Genomic DNA, 20,815 nt, shown 5'->3' with positions numbered 1-20,815 from the left:
ACTTTCCCCTCTATTTTTCCATGTGCCAGACAACTATTTCCCATACCTGGACTTACCAAACATGGAAAATCAATTGAATTATCATTCCCAAACTTCCTTTCTCATGAACCAAACAGGGACTATCATTTATATTTCATACCCAAAAAAAAAAAAACTATAGTTTATATTTAAAAAATTGATTAATATATAAAATACTCATATGAATTTTAACATTTTCTCACGTAACCGCCAACAACTATCATCAACCTCGGGAATTGGCGCTGACGTGGTGATGCAGGCTTTATAGCCGATGACCTCAATAATTACTTCAAATAATTTAATTTGAAGTTTTTTTTTTCTGCTGGAATTATATTTATTTCAAAGTTGAAATAGTCCTTTAGGAAAAAAAGAGTTGAAAAGGTAAATAAAAAATTCATTAAAACGCGGGTAATAGATGATAAATTAAGAAAAAGACAAGGGTGTCACATTTTCAACCAACAAGCACGAGAGTGTACGACACTATAGCATCTCACTCTAAAACCAACTCATCCAAAAATCCAAATCCCCCGCGACCGATTCCCAACGCTGCCTCTCTCTCTCTCTCTCTCTCTCTCTCTCTCTCTCTCTCTCTCTCCTTCGCGCTCTCTCATTAAACTCCCGAATTAATGGCCACCGCCATACGCCTGCGCCGGCTCGGAGCCGCCGCTGCAGTCGCAACCGCAGCTAGCGGTGCGTTCCTCATCCAACCTTCGTACTCCACCAGCGACCGCGGCAGTGGGCCTGCCTCCATCGCAGCTGTTCGCCAGAGGATCAGCGACCGCAACGCCGTCGTTCCGCCCAGGGCGGTCCAGGAGTCTGCTCTGATCGCTGCCACAGCCGAGAACCCGCTCGACATTCTCGTGGTCGGCGGTGGCGCCACCGGCAGTGGAGTCGCTTTTGACGCTGTCACCCGAGGCCTCCGCGTTGGTCTCGTCGAGCGCGAGGACTTCTCATCTGGCACGTCGTCGCGTTCCACCAAGCTAATCCACGGAGGTATGCGTATATACAATTATGATACATGTACTTGTAGACTTGTAGTTGTATGCGTGTACGTTACATTACGCGGTTTGTCTAGTTTCAATTTTGTCATTTCCGGTTGCTGTTGACGTTTCTTGGTTTCGTCGTCTTGTTAATGCATTTGTGTGCGTCAATGAGACCGTTGCAATTTTGTTAGCTCTGTATATTTGCTACAGCATATGGTTGTCGATTTTGATTTTAATTTTAAGTGGAGATTTGTTGTATTTTTCAATTTAGACTATGATTATGATTGGCCTAAGGCGATCCATTTTTGTACCTCTTTTTTGTTGTCATACTAAACCTATCTTTATCTGTTGCTATGATAAATACTAATTAAAGTGGACTGTAAGATATAGTGGCTGATATGATATTCAACTTTTTCATTTGGAGTTAATAATTATTAGCCTTTTTTAAGCTACTTTAATTTGATAACATTTTACGGCTAATTGTTTATTTTTAATTGACTTCTATCTTGGTGGCTTATGCAAAATTATTCTGTTAGGTGTTCGGTACTTGGAGAAAGCTGTTTTTAATCTTGACTATGGGCAGCTGAAGCTGGTATTCCATGCGCTTGAGGAGCGTAAACAGGTTATTGAGAATGCACCACACCTCTGTCATGCTTTGCCATGCATGACTCCATGTTTTGACTGGTTTGAGGTAGTATACTACTGGATGGGCTTGAAAATGTACGATTTGGTCGCAGGACTACGCCTGTTACATGTGTCTAGATATTATTCGGCACAAGAATCTGTTGAGCTCTTCCCCACTCTTGCAAGGAAGGGTAACAATAAAAGCTTGAAGGGCACTGTGGTGTATTATGATGGGCAGATGAATGACGCACGTCTTAATGTTGGATTGGCGTGCTCTGCTGCAGTAGCTGGTGCAGCAGTGCTTAACCATGCGGAAGTGGTTTCGTTTTTGAAGGATGAGGCTAGCAATCGGACAATTGGTGCAAGAATCCGAGACAATTTATCAGGTAGAATTAGAACACACTTCTTCTTCTTCTAGTGACATATATTATGTTGGTGTGATTATGTGAATGATGATTTGAAGATTTCCTTTTGAGAGTTGTGATTCTTACTGTATTTTCTTAAGTTCCCAGGAAAAGAGTTTGATACATATGCAAAAGTTGTTGTGAATGCTGCTGGGCCATTTTGTGATTCTGTAAGGAAGCTGGCAGACAAAGACGTAAAGCCTATGATATGTCCAAGCAGTGGTGTACATATCGTACTTCCTGATTATTATTCTCCTGAAGGTATGGGTTTGATTGTTCCTAAAACTAAGGACGGACGTGTTGTTTTTATGCTACCGTGGTTGGGACGAACAATTGCTGGCACCACAGATTCCAACACCCCTATTACTCTGCTTCCTGAACCACATGAGGATGAGATTCAATTCATACTGGATGCCATTTGTGATTACCTGAATGTCAAGGTCTGTGATTCTCCGTGTTTGTGTGGGTGGCATCTTTGCCTGCATTGCTTATCCACTTTTCAATCACCCAGCACCATGTTTATCACACGTCGAATAGATGTTAGACAAAATTAAATATCTGTTTTCTCAATGATTGCTTTTCTGTCTATTTGGTCAGCTAGTCAGTATTTTGTGTGTATATTTCACAGCATGATCAAGCCAATTCTTTGAATCATCCCTATTCAGATTGGAAAAGTAGTGCACGTGTATCAGCATTCAGGGCTTGTCACATGCTGTCATTTTGGCTCTTTGTATGATTGGCTGACACAAGCACTTACAGCAAGTAGTGCATGATTCATGTTTCTTATATGTTTGTTATGGGAGGCAGTGTAAGGAAACATGCATCTGTCATCTGTTGTTGAATTTACTATCTCAGGTTATGGAGCATTATTTTCCTTGACAGCTTAAGAGATCCTGAAATGAATAACAGGCTATTGATTGACTCCTCCTCAGTATAACACTTTTTCCTTAAGGAATTCTTTGTCTAGTTGATACTTTATATCTAAGCATTTAGTGCTGTAGCTCAGTCTTGGTGTCTTTCTCTTTCTTTTTTGGTTTAGTTTTCTTGTTGAGACTAAAGTATTCTGGAAAAATATAGGTACGACGCACAGATGTTCTCTCCGCATGGAGTGGTATTCGCCCTTTGGCAACAGATCCATCTGCAAAAAACACCGAGAGCATCTCCAGAGATCATGTTGTATGTGAAGATTATCCTGGTTTGGTAACAATCACAGGTGGCAAGTGGACCACTTACCGTGGGTAATGTTTATTTAGTTGTGCTGAGATGACTTAGTTTATAGTTAGAGGTTGTCCTTCACTGGCAACTGAAGCTACACATCCACAGGGGTTTCCAATTTGAGACTAGGCAACAGTATACTTATGTAGTTGGATAGGCTTCTTTTCGAATGTCCCTTATAGATTGTTTTGCAGATGGCGTACTTAATAGTAGGCTTAAATGTTTAGGTATATTGACATTATAAACTAAGACCTTTACCCTTAACATCTTTGTCACTCCCTTTTGTGCCCGTCTTCCTCTCTGTCTGTCTGACTCCACACAAGTATTTTGCTGACTAGAAATTTTTCAGCATGGCAGAAGATGCGGTTAATGCAGCAATAAAGTCTGGAAAGCTCACCCCACAAAATGGATGTTTGACCTCGAAGCTGCAGATTGTCGGTGGAGATGGATGGGACCCTGCATCTTTTACAGTTATTGCTCAACAATATACACGCATGAAGAAGAGTCATGGTAAAGTTGTTCCTGGAGTGATGGACACTGCTGCAGCAAAGCATCTGTCCCATGCATATGGTACTTGGGCTGAACGAGTTGCTGCCATTGCTCAGGTTGGTTTTCCTCGCTCCAATTTCACTTTGTAGTTATCACCTATCATAATATGCTATTGTTGTTGCTGGTGTCTATTTTCATATGTAGAAGAGCGTTTGGGCAAATATTGTATAATTATTTGGTTTTGCGCAATTTTTCTATCCCTCGGTGTAAATAACCCAATATTGGTTCACAATCAATAACCTAGAGTAATGATGAGTCCAAGAAAACCATGCATTGATGGTGGTGGGGGCCCATATGTATCATGAGCGTTTGAAAGGGATTAGGTTTCTTTTTAATTGAAATTTTCAAATATAAAGTTAGTCACTGATTATTAAACATCTTTAGAAGTAAGTTTGTTGGAAAATGGTACACTGATGTTTGCTCCATAATTTTTACCACTCTGGATTATGTTAGTGCATAAACTTGTAATTCCTGGGAAATTTGGAATTGTAATTCAGCATGCAAGATTGTGACTTTAGTGACTTTTCTTTGGATCATTCACTTGCTTTTGAGGTTAATGCTTACTTTTAACTTCTTTTCAAATTTTAGAATGAAAATCTGGGGAAGAGGCTTGCCCATGGGTACCCTATTCTAGAGGCTGAGGTTGCTTACTGTGCTCGAAATGAGTACTGTGAATCTGCCATTGATTTCATTGCTCGGAGATCTCGGCTTGCTTTCCTTGATACCGATGCAGCAAGCAGGGCATTGCCTCGTGTAATTGAAATATTAGCTTCTGAACACAACTGGGATGATTCGAGGCAGACGTATGAGTTAAAGAAGGCCAAAGAATTTTTGGAAACCTTCAAATCTTCAAGAAATGCTCAGTTCCATGATGGGAAACATGTTTAGTAAGTTTATTGATCTCCTGTTTATCACTTGATATCTCTCTAATCCTGATCAACAAATTAGTTTATGGAATTAATCAGTAGTTAACGAATATCGGCCGCTTGTCTGTGCTTCAGGTTTGCGCATTCATTTTTCGCGGATACATTAACTGGCGGCAAGTTTTCCAGCCTTATTCTGGTGCAAAGGAGTATGCCTGCCATACACAGCATATGGTGATAGTATACACGTTTATGAAAATTAACTGTTGCTCTCTTGGGATTGTCTTACGCAGACATCTGCCAAAATAATTTGTTACAAGATTTTCAGCCCATTCGTCCAGAGTTGCTGGTAAATTTTTTCAATTGATCCTAATCGGTGTATTTTCGGGTTTCCAAATTAAAATTGTAATCTTGGGAAAAAACATGATCATTAATAATAAATTTTTATCACCTTCAGTTTGCTTGCATATTATTATTAGCCAGAAGCATACATGAGTTATAACAAAGTGGCCAAAGCTTTTGACGAGAACCAACTTTCGCATGTTTTTTTTTTTTCTTCACGTGTTTTAACATAACATTATATCCTTTTATGTGACTCACGGGTTATCGCTGGGTCTAATACTAAAATATTTCAAAGTTATTTTTCTGAGAGTTTTGAGATATAAATAAATATTTTCAAAAAAAAAAAAAAAAAATATATCTACCACTTGGATCATATATCCGCTGCAAAAACCTCAACCAAAAACCAAAAGACCCGGCAATCAAAAATGGCTTCAGTGGCAGCTGCTGCACTAGCTTCGCTCTCTTCTTCACTCTCTTCTTCACTCTTCTCCAAACCCTCACTCGCTCTCATACCCATCCGTACACTCCCTCGCATCACCTGTTCCCTCTCTACTTCTTCTTCTTCTTCCTCTCTAGAGTTCAACATCACCTTCGCGCCATCTAAGCCCAAGCCCAAACTCAAACCCGACTCCGCAGAGCCCGACCCGGAGGCTCTCGCCGGCCAGCTCATCATCCCGTGGATCATCCGCGGCGAGGATGGCAACCTCAAGCTCCAGTCGCACCCTCCTGCGCGTTTCCTCCAGGCCATTGAGACCAAGAGCAAGACGAAGAAGAAGAAGGAGGGCGCTGAGAAGCGCGTGCCCACAGCTGAGCCCAAGTATTCAAAAGCCGCTCGTAGGTTCTACAACGAAAATTTCAGAGACGCTTCGCAGCGGCTCAGCAAGGTTCTCGCTGCTGCCGGAGGTAATTATATCAACTCCTCCTCTCTATATATGTATGTAATTTGGGCCATTTATTGAAGAATGGCATTTTTCAAATTCAAAATTGAACCCATTTCTCCAATTTCACTGTGTTACAGTGTTAATGGTTTTCCTTTGGTTTTAGTGGCGTCAAGGAGGAGCAGCGAGCAACTTATTTTTGATGGGAAGGTCACTGTGAATGGCTCTGTATGCAATACTCCTCAGGTTAGCTTCTTCTTCTTCTTTTTTTCTCTGTATATTTCCATAATCATTCCTTCCCCTATTTCATGTGTTGGGTTGTATTTGATATTGTATATCTTTTTAGCATCACGGATTCACAGTTATACTTTAGTGTTACAGTTTTACTATACTAGTATTTCTTTTGTTTATGTGTAGACTCGAGTTGATCCTGGAAGGGATATCATATATGTCAATGGAAATCGGCTTCCAAAGAGACTGCCTCCAAAGGTTTATCTTGCCCTTAACAAGCCTAAAGGGTATGCCACTGCTACTGGCTTCTTGCTGCTCTTGTTTTGGCCTCTATGGTTATTCTTTGTTGCAACTTTTCAATTTGAAATTGATGCATTTATATTATGATGATAGGTACATTTGCGCATCTGGGGAGAATAAATCTGTGTTGAGTCTATTTGAAGATTATTTGAAGACTTGGGTATGTTATGGCTTACCATGCATTTTGCATTTTCGTCTAACACTTCATCAATTCGATGCCTACTGCCTATGTGGGCAAGTGTGGATTAAAGGATTATTTTAGCATTTAGAAATGTATCCTGGTAGCATATTCATGCATTCAATTACCATATTCACGCATTCAATTCGTCAATTGATCAACTTGTATCTTGCATTTTCAGGATAAGAGAAATTCCGGAATACCCAGACCACGACTATTTACTGTTGGCCGTCTTGATGTTGCTACAACTGGGTTGATCATTGTGACTAATGATGGTAGTATATTCAATACATATATGCATCTGTCTTTGTACGAAAATTTAAAATATAACTGATTCAGCTAATATCCTAATCCATTGTTATATGTTCTCAGGAGATTTTGCTCAAAAAATATCACATCCTTCATCAAACTTGTCAAAGGAGTAAGAGTACACATCATTCTGTTCTCTTCTACTATTTTAGGACTATCATGTTTAACCATCAATAGAGAAAGAACATTCAAAACAAAAAATTTATGCCTGAAATCATGTGAAAAAGTAAGATTATTAAAAATTTCTAAGAAATGGATTTCAAGTTGGTTCAAAAAACAAATTTGGGCATATGTATTTGCAAGTTCATAATGTCATCATCTGGTCATTGTTCTCCGTTAGTTGATATTTTGTGGTACAAGTAATTTCCATTGGAATATGAATGCTGCTGACCTACACCTTTACATTGTAATTGTAGATACATTGCAGCAATAGAAGGTGTAGTCAGTAAGCGGCACCTGTTAGCCATCAGTGAGGGAACAGTCATTGAAGGCGTCCATTGCACCCCAGATTCTGTGGAGTTGCTACCACAACAGCCAGATATGTCAAGACCCCGTTTGCGTATTGTGGTACTAATTATCTGTTCATGCCTCTCTTTTGCTTTCTTTTCTTTTTTATATATGAAAAAAGTGACAGATTATATGTTGACATATCATTGTTTTGTTAGCCCAAAAATGCTAGGACAAGATACTTTTATTTTATCCCTTTGTTTTTCATTTCTTTTGGTCATGGACTGTATCTTCTCATGCACAATCAATGTTTCATGTTATCATGTTTTGTGGAAGCTACATTGCCTTCTGACTAAGGAGATGCACACAGAATGTTAACCTGAACAACTATAAAGTTGTGGCTAAAGCATGCAATTTCAACTTGTGCAATACCGATCACATGGATTTCATTTTATCCACCTGGATTCATGTAGGTTCATGAAGGGAGGAACCACGAAGTACGAGAACTAGTGAAAAATGCTGGACTTGAGGTTAGATTTGTTTATTGGGCGGAGCATTTCTTTCATTCCATAAATAATTCTGATTTTGTTTGTCTTTTTGTCCTCAATCGATCACATTTATGAAGAAATATGAGGTGGACTTAGTGATCCTCTAAATTTGATTTGTAATATGAATTTGTGACTATATTGAATAAAAATTTTCTTGTTGCTGCTTCAAGACAATAAATACTTTACTTTCATTAAAAATATTCCTAATTTTGTTTTCTTTTTAAATGTTTTGATTCGTCATTATGCTGTTTTTGAAGTTGTTAGAGTTGCAGTTGTTTCTATGTTCCACGTACGTGTTGTGAACTTGAGGTATGATTTTAAAGATCTGTGTGGTCATTACCATAGAAACTGAAAATATGGTGATAAATTTGACCTTTGACGACATGGACTTACCAATCTTAAATTCCCTGCTAGTTCTTACCTGTATTGTTTCTTGTTTTTGAAATTTATGTTCTGCTTATGCTGATTGCTTCTCTGTCTTCTTGTTCCAGATACATTCATTAAAGCGCGTACGCATAGGTGGTTTCAGGCTTCCATCAGATCTTGGGTAATTGTTCATGAGATCACCCTGTTATGTATTGGCAGTTATGCATGTCAAAAGTATTTAGCATTTATTTCATTCTTGTAGTTGGTATCATAACTAAAAGTTATCTGATGCTCTGTTTAACTTGTACAAGGAACATGCATATGCAATAGCCACTATCCATCATAATTTACTCCTAGACCCTTTGAGTTGTTTGCTAATTGACTTCAAATTTTCAGGCTTGGAAAGCACATGGCTTTAAAACAAGGCGATCTTTCCGCCTTGGGTTGGAAGAGTTAGGAAGGTTCATTGGCTGGTTTTCCTGTAAGTTCGTGCATCTTCAAGGCGCTGTCAGGGACTTCACCAATGTATCAAGCCGAAGCTATTGAATTGGCCCGACCCCCTTTTCAGGCAGTATTTGGATATGCTTGGAATCATCTTGTTGATTGGTTGAAGTTTATGCCTCAACCGATAACGGGATACAAGCCATGCTCATTGCAGGTGTTAGAGCTAATGTATAAACCTCGGAAGTGTACGAATTGCTGGGCTGCATAGTCATATTCCGGGGTGCCACACATGATTAACCAGAACCTCTAACCAAAATGGTTGTTTTTCTTTTCATAATCATATGCTGTTTGCCACAAAATCAGAAATTGCGATGGACTTCACTTAGATTAATTGTAAATCAAAGAAAATATGTAACCTATTCTAGATTTTTGTAGTTTCTGGTTGTTGCTATTGATAGATTGGGTTTTTCATCTGAACCATTGATGAAATTCAAATCAATTCCTGTGATTCTTTTTTTTTAAATCACCAAACATAGATTTGGTCTTGACAGGTGCTTTACCTTTAACATGAAACCAAGCTGCTGCAGTTTTAGCCATTTCTAGTTTTCAAATCAATAAATGAAAATTTGTCAGAGAGTCAAAGTATCTCTCTCTAATCTATTTCCATTCTGTCCAAGCCATAAGAGGCTAAAAAACTTTATTAAAAGAATACTACATGCTATCATTGTCTCATTCCAGCTGGGATTTGTGGTACGTTGCCGGCCAAATCAACACAACCAAACAAATAGCTCACATGAAATGACATCAAATGCCAACATTTCTTCATCTTCCTCACTCCGACACGTCCAACTCATTTCACTTCAAAACAACCCAAGTTACTCAGCCATCTGCCATCTGGGAGATGTGCATTAATCTTTTCTAATCTTTTTACTATTGAATAATTAGGTTTAATTAATATATGTAATATAAGTTCAATGTATATTACCAAACCAATGTAAGATCTTTTTTATAAAGTTGCGTTGGATTGGATGATTGAAGTGGTCAGCTTTTGACTTGAACAAGAAAGTTTCACACCAAATCTTCTGTTTGGGACGGCAAAGTTCATTCAGTTGTGTCTTTCTACATACAAAATGACAGACACAAAGCTAGAAACACAACACTTCTTTATAAAAAAAAGAAACCAATTGAACCATCCATAACAAACGATCATGTTTTTACTGTTCGTTGTGGATGAATTAACCATCACCAGTTAATATCATTGTCTCTCTGATTACGATGTCCTAAGCACTACATGTGCCCATCGCTTTTATAAATGGGTGATTTTTTTTGCAATTGCTTGCAAAGGTGTTCTATTTATGAGAGGGACCTACAAGCAGACATACATAGATTCACCCACCATCCATTTGCACATGACGGAATTGTTCGTGTTTATTTCGCAGACGTAAATTCGGCCAATTGATTAGAACAAATAACTCGTCGCATTGCGCCCAAATTCGAATCTTAATTGCTCTAAATTAGATTAATTTATGAATTGACGAGGGATAAGCTATGGGGATTCCTAAGCTGGGCCAGCATCATACTGGGCCCAGCACTGTAGAACTTTACTGGGTCCACAAATATTTTCATATAATGACAACATTGACAAGCAAAGCCAATGAGAAAAAGAAAACAGAATGTCAGGGAAAAAGGCAGTAATAATAGACATGTCCCACGTGCGGATGAAATGGAAGGTGAAAAAGTGGGTCTCTGAAATTCGAAAAAGAGAAGCAGAACTTTATTACTTTACGGCATTCAAGGAAAAAGAACAGCAAAATAAACACCAAATAAATATATAACGGCCGTCTCTTGTCTCCTCAAACGTAACCCACAACGCGGGAACCAGTTTCTTTCATATCTAATTTGCGCTTCGCAAAAAGCAATCCTTCTCTCTCATTCATTTGTTATTCTTTCTTTCTTTCTCTCTCTTCCGTCGTGCCGGCCTCTACACACACACACACTCTCTCTCTCTCTCTCTCATGAATCATAATAAAGCTCGAGAATCTTCTTGCTCTGCAATTCTCTGCATCTGGATTTACTGACTCAGAATTGATTTCAAAAATCAATGGCTGCTTCCTTTTCTTCGTCTTCTTCGTCTTCTTCGTCTTCGTCTTCTGTACGATCATCGTCGTCGGCAACAGCAGTGGCAGCGGTGCATAATAATGGCAGTAACGGTGTTAGTGGGAGGTCTGAGAGACAGCAAGTCCCTCCTACTCACTCCAGTAGACAAACGACGTCGTCACAAGCCCATAGCCATCGTTCTAAGCCGTCTTCAAGCTCACGGCGCTCCGTTACTCCCAACTCTCGAACTCCCCACTCTAACCCCGACTATCAGCAAGGTCTCCCTCTCTCTCTCTCTCTCTCTCTCTCTCTCTCTCTCTCTCATTTAGTTTTGAATTTTTGAATTTATGTTCTTGTTAATCGAAATTGATATCAAGCACATTTCAACTTTGATTTTGCTGATGTGAGACTTAGAGTCTTAGAGCAATGGACAAAATTTAAATTTAAAAAGTATTTTGTTTGTCTTTGTTTGGTTTGGCTCATAATTTCCAACAGAGCCTGGAAGAGTGAGGGTTGCTGTTAGGCTTCGACCGAGAAATATCGAGGACCGGAGTTCGGATTCTGATTACGCAGACAGTGTTGAGTTGCAGCCAGAGGTGATTTGAAGTGTGACATTTTCCCAGAATTATGATGATTGATTCTTAAAGCATATTTATTTAATAATCTAATAAATTAAAAGTATGGATTTTCTCTCTATGTATAATGTAGCTGAAGCGGCTAAAGTTGAGAAAGAACAATTGGAGTTCTGAGTCTTATAGATTTGATGAAGTTTTTACTGAAACTGCCTCCCAAAATCGTGTTTATCAAGTAGTGGCAAAACCTGTAGTTGAGGTGAGTGGCCCAGTATATATATTCATGGCAGGTGTTGAAATGCTCAATGTGTCGTTCTATTGCACCTGTCTGGATATCTTTATTTCATTAGTTAATTTCAAGCCAATGTTTACTTTTGTCATTATCGCAGAAGAAATTTATCTTTAAAATTTTTGGATGCCATGTTAATTATGTACATTCAATTTTGATATTCTTTTGCAGAGTGTATTGAATGGATATAATGGGACAGTTATGGCCTATGGCCAAACCGGTACCGGGAAAACTTACACAGTTGGCAGTCTGGGCAAAGATGACCCATCTGAGCGTGGTATTATGGTTAGAGCTTTGGAGGACATAATTTCGAATACAACTCCAGCTAATGATAGCGTGGAAGTTTCCTACTTGCAGGTAGCAATCTATGTTACATCAACATTTCCTTATGTGTTTTGTGTTTGTTGTTCTTTCATATGAACTTCTTAGAGAGTTTGATAATCCACTATGGTCAGGGTTTTGTCCACTATGGTCAGGGTTTTGTGTCAAAGTTCAGGGCAAACTTTATTGTTGAAGTGCTAGATTTCCGCCGTTAGCATGGTTTTGTTCACTGCTCCATGTATTGAAACTTTTCATTTCTTGAGTTGAACGCTACACTGCTAAAAACAAAAAAAGTTTTGGCATTCAGTAGAACTTTGCAATTCTTAATAACAACTTAGGAAAGTAATGTGTGCAGTTTAAGGCCCATCACATCAACTTGTCAATTTGTTGTATGAGACTATGATGAGGTATTACTATCAGGAAGGTGTGAACTTCCACCATCTCTTGTAGAACTCTGTCCTTCTTATTAGTAGAAGAAGAATGGCTGAAAATATAGTTGTTTTCAGTCAAACCCTTGTCTTTATATATTGTTTGCAGTTTAAGTGCCTGCCATATCTTTCAATAACTATTATGAACATAAACTTATATTTTCTCAGTTGGTACTTGTTCCAAAATTCTAAAGATTACTTGTCATATGATCCCTTATATGTTGAAGTAGATAGTCATGTTACTACCACATGTTGGGTGATTGCTCATTTATGAAGAACTGTGTTTGTTGCTCCAGTTGTACATGGAATCTATTCAAGATTTGCTTGCACCAGAAAAGACTAATATTCCTATTAGTGAGGAGCCCAAGACTGGTGAAGTGTCACTTCCTGGTGCTTCAGTAGTAAGAATTAAAGATCTTGATCACTTTTTACAACTTCTGCAAATTGGTGAGGCAAACCGTCATGCAGCTAACACGAAGCTGAATACGGAATCTTCACGTAGCCATGCGATTCTCATGGTGGGTCTGTTGTATAATTTTGGGTTTATTGATTAATGATTGCTAGACATTGTTTCCTTGAATAACAGTGATCTGGACTTATTCATTATTTGAATCTTTTATGTTTACAGGTTTTCATTCGCAGAGCTGTGCAAGGGAATGCTGTAGATGAGATGATTTCTCAAGAAAAAGCCTCTAGGGCTGATTTATCTGGTAGAAATAGTGTACCTATAGTTCGAAGAAGCAAGTTGCTGATTGTCGATCTTGCAGGATCTGAAAGAATAGATAAATCTGGTTTGTCGTCGATACTGTACACCTGAAGTAGTACTTTAAGCTCTCATTTCCCCCCACTTGTTTTTCCATTATTAAAAGATTACTGGCATTTTTTAAATTATTTATGACAATCACTTTTAGGACTCAACACTAAGCATTATTAATTTCACTCGAGGTCTTTCCATAAGTGTTGCTGGGTTCTACATATCTTGTGTTGGAAGCATGATAATTTAAGCCAGATAGCATGTATTCTTCCTTGAAATAATCTGCAGTTTTCAGTTGTAAAATTCTGGGATGGCATCTTGGTTTGATGGCATTGTTATTCCTGACATTATTTTTCTTATGTTGCAGGCAGTGAGGGCCACTTGCTCGAGGAGGCTAAATTTATAAATCTTTCACTCAGTTCCCTTGGAAAATGTATAAATGCATTGGCGGAAAACAGTCCACATATCCCTACGAGAGATTCTAAGCTTACTAGGTTGCTTCGTGATTCATTTGGAGGTTGTCCAGATATCTAACATTCTGCTCTATATCTTTATATGTATATCATTTTTATTTTGCATCATTTTTATTACATCGATAATGTTCTTTGCTATGTATTTGGGCTTAATTAATTGCTTGAGAATATCATTTGGTCATTTGGTGAGACCAGTGAGAAACAGTAATTTGATAGTATGTTTATATATGTTATTCTTCAAATTTGATAGTATAATTGCAGTTTTTATTTTAATTTTTTATGATTTTCCTTTAAGGAAATGCATTATTCTTTCTACTAAATAGGCTCTGCGAGGACTTCACTTATAATAACGATTGGGCCATCAGCAAGGCACTATGCAGAGACCACTAGCACAATTATGTTTGGACAACGGGTGAGGATTTGGAAGAGTGTTTCATCTCTCTTTTAATGCCTTGGAACTTCAGTTTCAATTTGTTCAATATTGTAAGGATTTGGAAGTTTATATATTATGATGAAAACTAGCATGTAAATGCATTATGTTCTTCTTAGACTTTGTCAGGTAGCATTTCTTTTCAATAAATTAGTATTGATGAGGAATGGAACCATGTGGCCTAATTTGAGTTCAAAATGTTAAGAAATGAGTCTGCTGGTTTTGTGACAAAAATTTATATCCCTGCCTCTAGTTGTATCATTTACCCCGTCAAAGAATTCCGGGCCTTCTTTTTCTTTTTTTGTTGAGGAAAATGGTCTAAGGGGTCTCCCTAGTTCAAAAGTCAGGCTAGTTGACGATGTAATCAGCTCAATTATCTGGTCTTGCCTTGGTTATAGAACACCAACTATCAGTTTGTCCAGGTTTCGTTTTGTGTCTCAGTATGTGATGTATTTACAAGGAAGAGAATAGAATAGACAAACAAGGAAGAAGGCATTGAAGTTTATGTTAACCCTTATGTATGGCTAAATTGAGTTCCAATGTAAATTCTAGTATCTGTTTTTGGTTTCATAATACTTTGAACTGCTGATGTCATGTCATGTTATTAGTTTAGCTCATTTATTTAATTGGCAAGAAACTTATATTTCATACAAGACATGGTGTTGCTTCTTTTGCAGGCAATGAAAATAGTAAACATGGTGAAACTTAAAGAAGAATTTGATTATGAAAGTCTATGTCGGAAGCTTGAGAACCAAGTAGACCATCTCACTGCACAAATGGAAAGGCAACAGAAGTTGTTGGACAGTAACAAATTTGAATTGGAAAGTCAGCTGAGAGAGTGTCAATACTCTTTTTCTGAGGCCAAACAAAATCTAATCTCAAGGTCTGAGGTAGTTGTCTCTCCTAGAAACCATATTTGTAATTTGGTTGAAGAATCCTGGCCTTAATATGATGAGGGTTGGATGTTACACATATTTGAGTCTTTTGGTCTGTCTTTTCCTTTTATAATATCTGTTGCATGCTTGCAGTTTTTGGAGAAGGACAATACTCGTTTGGAGTTGGAGCTGAAGGATCTTTTAGATGAGCTGAAGCGTCAGAAAGAACACAGTGATCTGATGCATGATAAGGTTGCACAGCTTGAAGCAAGTTCAGAACATGGCAAGGTATTTCCTTTTTCAAGATACAGTGCGAGAATGTTGGCGTCCATCTTCATTTCATTTTGATGGCTATTCATCTAGTTATTTCCTTGTCAATCTTGCTGAGGCGAGATTGTGGTCATGATTATCGATGTTGGTTCTACCATTCTAGTGGCTAGTCTCTTTTCTCATTATTGATGGCCCACATCCCAACTTTGCTTTTTAGAATAATGGTAAACAAAACAAAAAGTATCATATAGACAAATCATTTATGCAGCAGCAGACACACATATGTAGAGTTTATACTGTTTTCATAATAAAATATTTTGACCTTTATACGCAGAGCACAATACTTATAGTGTTGTTCTTACTGTTAGTAGCAACACCAGCTTGAAAGTTCTATGTATCAGAAAGTATTAGCTGATACCACTCAGTTGTATGAGGAGAAAATAGCAAAGTTGATTAAGCAGCTAGAAGAAGAGCATGATCGTGCTGAACGCGCAGAGGAACAGTTGGATGCGGTGAAAACTCTTCTGACTGAAGGTCAGAAGACTATTCAAGTAAGTTATTTATGCATTTCTCATAGAACATATCATTTTTTTTTTATTCCCTTTTTAACTTTTAACAGTTTTCTGTAATATCCTTGGCATGCTATTTTATTTATTTATTTATTTTGGAAATGGAATTTTAAAGTATGATTTCTTATGCATTACTCATTCACGTTATGTTTGTATTTTTTTTGAAAACTTTGAATTATGGTCTTTTTTTTTTTCTTTTTTTTTCTTTTTTTGTGCATGATGGAAACATTATATCTGACCACAAACCATAATCACTGTTTTTGTTTTTGTTTTTGTAGCAACATGAGATGCAAAATTCTACATATCAGTTAGCACTTGCCGAAACTACTCAGATGTATGAGAAAAAAATATCTGAGTTAATAGAACAATTGGAGGATGATCACGCCCGTTTTGAAGATCTGGAAGAACAATTGGATTTGGCGAAGAAGCAACGTGATCATCAAAACTCAATGCAGGTTAAACTTATCCTTAAAACTTACTAGATGACGCCTTTGTGATGTGCCCTGTATTTGGAAGAGTCCAGTGTGCTTCTGGTGGCATTTATCCAATACTATTATTTTTAACATGTATATAGGCAAAAAAAAATAAAAATTAATCCCTAAATAATTAAAATTGTACTTTTTGTTGAGTTGGGAAAAGTTTTTATGCAGCCGCTATCTGCCTTTAATCTCCCTGGTTTGATGATTCTCCAAAATTCAAGACTCCTTTACACACATACTGTTATTAAAATATGTTGCTCTGTGGTTTAAAATCCAGGGGAAGAAGGAGATTGGTGAACTTAAAGTGAAGTTACAAGAAATGAATCAGCTACATGAACAAGCTGTAAATGAAGTTCAGTCCTTGAAATTAGAGCGTACTGATCTATCAGAGGAGAAGGTACGGTTAACATATAAAAAGGAAAAGTGTGGCTCAGTATTTTTCCCCCCTCAACATGTAGACTACTAGTGATTTTGATGTGGTCATGCATTTGCACCTACGGTTTAAATGAGTTTAGTTTTCAGTTAAGGTTGGGATACTAAATTATTCATGATCTTTTCTGTAATTGGGACTATAAAGGCAAGACTCAGTGAAGAACTTCAAGATGTGAAGCAAAGACTTTTAATTGAAGAGAAGCAAAGGAAGACTGTAGAGAATGAGCTGGTCAAATTAAAGAAGGCTGTACCAGAGAAAGAAGATGATTTTGAGGCAAGTTGTTAATGCATTTTCAAAAATATGATGTTCATCATTAAAATATAAGTTCTTATATTTGAAGTTCTCCAGGACAAGAAATCATATATGAAGGAAAATATACATAAAGGATCTTCTGCTTTTGGGAATCCAATGGGATTACACAATTCAAATCCATCAAGGGATACACTTTCTGGTCAGAGGGCCACAATTGCAAAATTATGTGAAGAGAGTAAGATTTATTATATAATAAAGCCACAAAGTTTGGAGAACTATTTTTGCCTTTTCCAATTCCACTCATTGAAATATTTCCGTTGACAATTTAATTTACTAAATGAATTCAGTGGGGCTTCAAAAGATCTTGCAATTGTTGACATCCGAAGATTCAGATGTACAAACCCACGCTGTGAAGGTGGTAGCCAATCTTGCAGCTGAAGGTACGCATTTTCCTTTATTTTCTATTCTATATTAGCGGATAAATGCATGCTTTTCATCCCCTTTCAAAGGAGTTGACGGTATTATTATTGCAATGTGCTTCATGGGCATTCTGCATCTGACCTTTTCCCCCTTTCCCTCCATCTTTTATGAATTGCTGTCGTCCTTAAGTTTATAGTTTTTGCAAATTACCTTGTCTTAACTTGATTTTACTAGATGAAATTTCTCAGGAACTCTTTGGAGAACATTTTTCTAGTTTTCTCATCATGCAAAAATGTAGGACGTACCGTAGCTGTGTAATATGCAGAAAACCAGAAAAATTTGCCCATTTGGTCATTTAACTGGGTAGCATTATTCTACCTTTATGTAATATGCATCTGTTAGTGTTTCTGTTAAAGAAAGACATGCATCTGTTTCACTGAAGTTCTTATTCTGGAATTTGGTTAAGCTATGGGACAGGTTAGCTCGAAGTATGATCCAGATTTTGCTTAGATCCAAGTAGTCTAAAAATAAAATATGTAAATATGGGCCAAGTAAAAGAATATTCATATTCAGGCCAAAAAAGAAATGAAAAAAAGGAGTGTTCATGTTAAAAGATTGGTTGAAGTACTAACACTGTTTGTCATTTGTCAAGAAAAATATATATTATATAAATCTTAATATCAAATTTTGTTAGCTCTTGGGTATGTGTTAGTACGTACATGCTACTTATGTTTCTAGCCACACGCAAACACGCACTTCTTGCTAGAAAGCAGCGCACACATTTCGTGATAGAAAGTAGCTGTTTATTTGTTTTGCCTAATCAACAACAAAGTTATTTTTGGATGTTTTCAGTAACAAAAATTAAAAGCAGTCAAAATAACTTCCAGTAGATTGATCTTGTATAAATAACTACATAATATTGCTAGTAATATTTGATGTGGGCGTTATTCAACAACTATTTTTTACCTTTATTTGCCAATTATCTTTAATCCCACTGTTAAATAGAGAAAATCTTAATCCCCACAATCAAATGCCATGTGTTATTAGGTTGGTATCAGAAAATCAGTCTAATGGGAAAAAAATTTGTGTTCCTATAAAATTGATGCATGCTACTTTGATTTTCTCATAAATTATAATAGTGATCTTCTATGGCATATTTTTATGCATTTGATTTGAAAGGTCTCTTTCATGATCTATCACTGCTCCTGTCACAGGGCCAACAATTAACTTGAGGATTTAGTTATGTGTACCAATTAAGGTTTTCCTTTATTTTCAGATACTAATCAGGCAAAGATTGTGGAGGAAGGCGGTTTAGATGCTTTGCTTACTCTGTTGCGATCCTCACAAAATACAACTATCCTTAGAGTGGCTTCTGGGGCCATTGCCAATTTGGCAATGAATGGTAAACCTAATTCCTTTTTTCACGCACTGTAGCATGCTTGTGGAAAATGCAAACCAATCTGATTATTAAGCATATACCATTGGAGTTGCTGATTATATGAACATTGAACTGCACACTTGTTGACAAATATAAAACTATGTATTGCCTGCTATCTTGTGGTCTTGTAGTAAGGTCGGCAGAAAATGACTCCTTAATTCTAGGAAAGGCAAGACCCTAGGCAGTAAAAGGTTGGGGCTTTGGAGGGGTGGGGAAAGAAATTGATGTTAAGAGTGTTGAATTTTGATCGTTTTCCTTAATTTATATCCTCCTCTTCTTATTTTGTCTTTTGTTTCTCTTTTAACTCTTCTCAGAGGTAAATCAAGGCTTAATTATGAGCAGAGGTGGAGCTCAACTACTAGCAGATACAGCATGCAAGGCAAATGATCCACAAACTCTTAGAATGGTTGCTGGAGCACTCGCTAATTTATGCGGAAATGGTAAGCATAAGATGATTTTAGAGTACTTTATCAAGAACTTTTGTACATAGCATATGGACACACGGTTTAACTTCAAAGTACCGAATGATCTTTCCTTAACCGAATCACTAATTAGCATCATCATATCGTTTATGCCATATGTGGTTGAGTACTCAAAACATGGTTTAAACTCCAAATGTATCTTATTATGTTATCTCTTAAGTGTCCTTTTAAATGGATGGAGGCAAGCGTGGTTTTTGTTAATTACAGAAAGATTACACATGATGCTGAAAGAAGATGGAGGCATTAAGGCACTCTTGGGAATGGCGAGGTCCGAGAGTAGCGATGTTGTTGCTCAGGTTGCTAGAGGGCTGGCTAACTTCGCAAAATGTGAATCCCGTGGAATTCTTCAAGGTTCGTAGAAGTTGCCCTTTTCGTAGTTGCGTAAATTTAAACGCTGCGTCTTAATTGAGTATGGAGTGTAACATGTGCAGGACACAGAAAAGGTCGTTCACTTTTGATGGAAGATGGTGCCCTTACCTGGTTGATTGGAAACTCCAAGACTACCTCAACTTCAACACAACGCCATATGGAGCTTGCTCTCTGCCATTTGGCACAAAATGGTAATAATCCCACTGACTGGACTTAAGCATTTTTGACTGAGAATTTTACATATTTCAAATCAATCAGACAACCAATAGTGATTACATTACATTCCTCAAGTTTTTGAAAGTTTTAAAGAATGATTCAACTAGTAAACACAAGCAGCAGAAAAACTATGACGGGTGTTACAAATTCGTATACAATTTGGTCAGATGCTGCACTTTCTAGGTTTAGAAATTTTGATGCTTAGTATGATGAATGAACCTTTTTACCTTTCAGATCATAAACTACTAAGGCAGTAATTCTATTATCTATTATTCATGCAGAGGACAATGCAAGAGATTTCATATCCAGTGGAGGGCTGAATGAGATTGTACGAATATCAGTCGAATCCAGTAGGGAAGATATCCGCAACTTAGCAAAGAAGGCGTTGAGAGTGAATTCAAAATTTCAGAATGAGATGCATGCTGAATAGTAACGTGTATAGAATCATAACCTTTGTAGCATATTGTTTTGTAGCCATATGTGTTTTTTTTATCAACTGAAATTGGAAGTCTGGACTTGAAAGAGTGAAGGCTCTGGGCCTTGGTTTTGCGTGATGCATGGATTGGGAGATCTACAATGATTTTTATGGGGAAATGCTATTACCAGCCCAGTTCTTTTGCTCATCATTTATAAGGCCAAAAATACACGAGGGACATATCGAAAAAATTAAAATTAAAAAAATTAAATGGGAAATATTTACGAAGAAACAGTACTTGTCTAAGTCTTGTGATACTCTATTTCATAAAATCAAAATCTTGTTTTGGGGCCAGAAACAGCAGTTGAAGGTGGATTTGACTGGACTGAAAACCCAAATTACCCCAAGACCTTGGCCTAGGCCTTAAGGCTTAAACCCTGAGTCGGATCTAACTCAGACCATTTTTACATAGTTTATTTTGATTAAAGAAAAACAATGTCCAATCTCATTCCATCCCCAAGTAATACAATCATA

The 20,815-nt window shown here is 37.4% G+C and overlaps 3 protein-coding genes across 4 annotated transcripts; all 3 read left to right on the top strand.

The window, feature by feature from the left end:
* Positions 1 to 481: 481 nt before the first annotated feature.
* Positions 482 to 5,112, top strand: LOC117617910 (glycerol-3-phosphate dehydrogenase SDP6, mitochondrial). The gene is made up of 7 exons (XM_034347527.1): positions 482 to 1,011; positions 1,538 to 2,011; positions 2,138 to 2,469; positions 3,107 to 3,267; positions 3,594 to 3,849; positions 4,382 to 4,680; positions 4,795 to 5,112. Coding segments are annotated over exons 1-7 (1,890 nt in total). The 5' UTR covers positions 482 to 644; the 3' UTR covers positions 4,796 to 5,112.
* Positions 5,113 to 5,231: 119 nt separating this feature from the next.
* Positions 5,232 to 9,207, top strand: LOC117617911 (putative ribosomal large subunit pseudouridine synthase SVR1, chloroplastic). The gene is made up of 10 exons (XM_034347528.1): positions 5,232 to 5,901; positions 6,043 to 6,122; positions 6,294 to 6,394; positions 6,501 to 6,567; positions 6,767 to 6,860; positions 6,958 to 7,006; positions 7,311 to 7,461; positions 7,815 to 7,871; positions 8,381 to 8,436; positions 8,652 to 9,207. The coding sequence occupies exons 1-10, from the start codon at positions 5,424 to 5,426 to the stop codon at positions 8,710 to 8,712; spliced, it is 1,194 nt and encodes a 397-aa protein (XP_034203419.1). The 5' UTR covers positions 5,232 to 5,423; the 3' UTR covers positions 8,713 to 9,207.
* Positions 9,208 to 10,636: 1,429 nt separating this feature from the next.
* On the top strand, positions 10,637 to 20,492 carry LOC117620214 (kinesin-like protein KIN-UC). 2 transcript variants are annotated; one of them, XM_034350356.1, is made up of 21 exons: positions 10,637 to 11,074; positions 11,292 to 11,392; positions 11,505 to 11,627; positions 11,829 to 12,014; positions 12,703 to 12,924; positions 13,035 to 13,197; positions 13,528 to 13,677; positions 13,957 to 14,045; positions 14,741 to 14,953; positions 15,092 to 15,226; positions 15,580 to 15,759; positions 16,056 to 16,232; positions 16,534 to 16,653; positions 16,834 to 16,962; positions 17,038 to 17,176; positions 17,289 to 17,381; positions 18,638 to 18,763; positions 19,114 to 19,239; positions 19,489 to 19,632; positions 19,713 to 19,841; positions 20,148 to 20,492. In XM_034350356.1, the coding sequence occupies exons 1-21, from the start codon at positions 10,801 to 10,803 to the stop codon at positions 20,294 to 20,296; spliced, it is 3,168 nt and encodes a 1,055-aa protein (XP_034206247.1). In that variant the 5' UTR covers positions 10,637 to 10,800; the 3' UTR covers positions 20,297 to 20,492. The 2 variants fall into 2 exon arrangements, with proteins under 2 accessions (XP_034206247.1, XP_034206248.1); XM_034350357.1 differs by lacking the exons at positions 15,580 to 15,759; positions 16,056 to 16,232.
* The last annotated feature ends 323 nt before the right edge of the window (positions 20,493 to 20,815 follow it).

Source organism: Prunus dulcis, chromosome 2 (assembly GCF_902201215.1).
Source record: "Prunus dulcis chromosome 2, ALMONDv2, whole genome shotgun sequence".
Classification (NCBI taxonomy): domain Eukaryota; kingdom Viridiplantae; phylum Streptophyta; class Magnoliopsida; order Rosales; family Rosaceae; genus Prunus; species Prunus dulcis.
The sequence above is the reverse complement of the archived record's forward strand: the minus strand, read 5'-3'. Positions and strand labels throughout refer to the sequence as shown.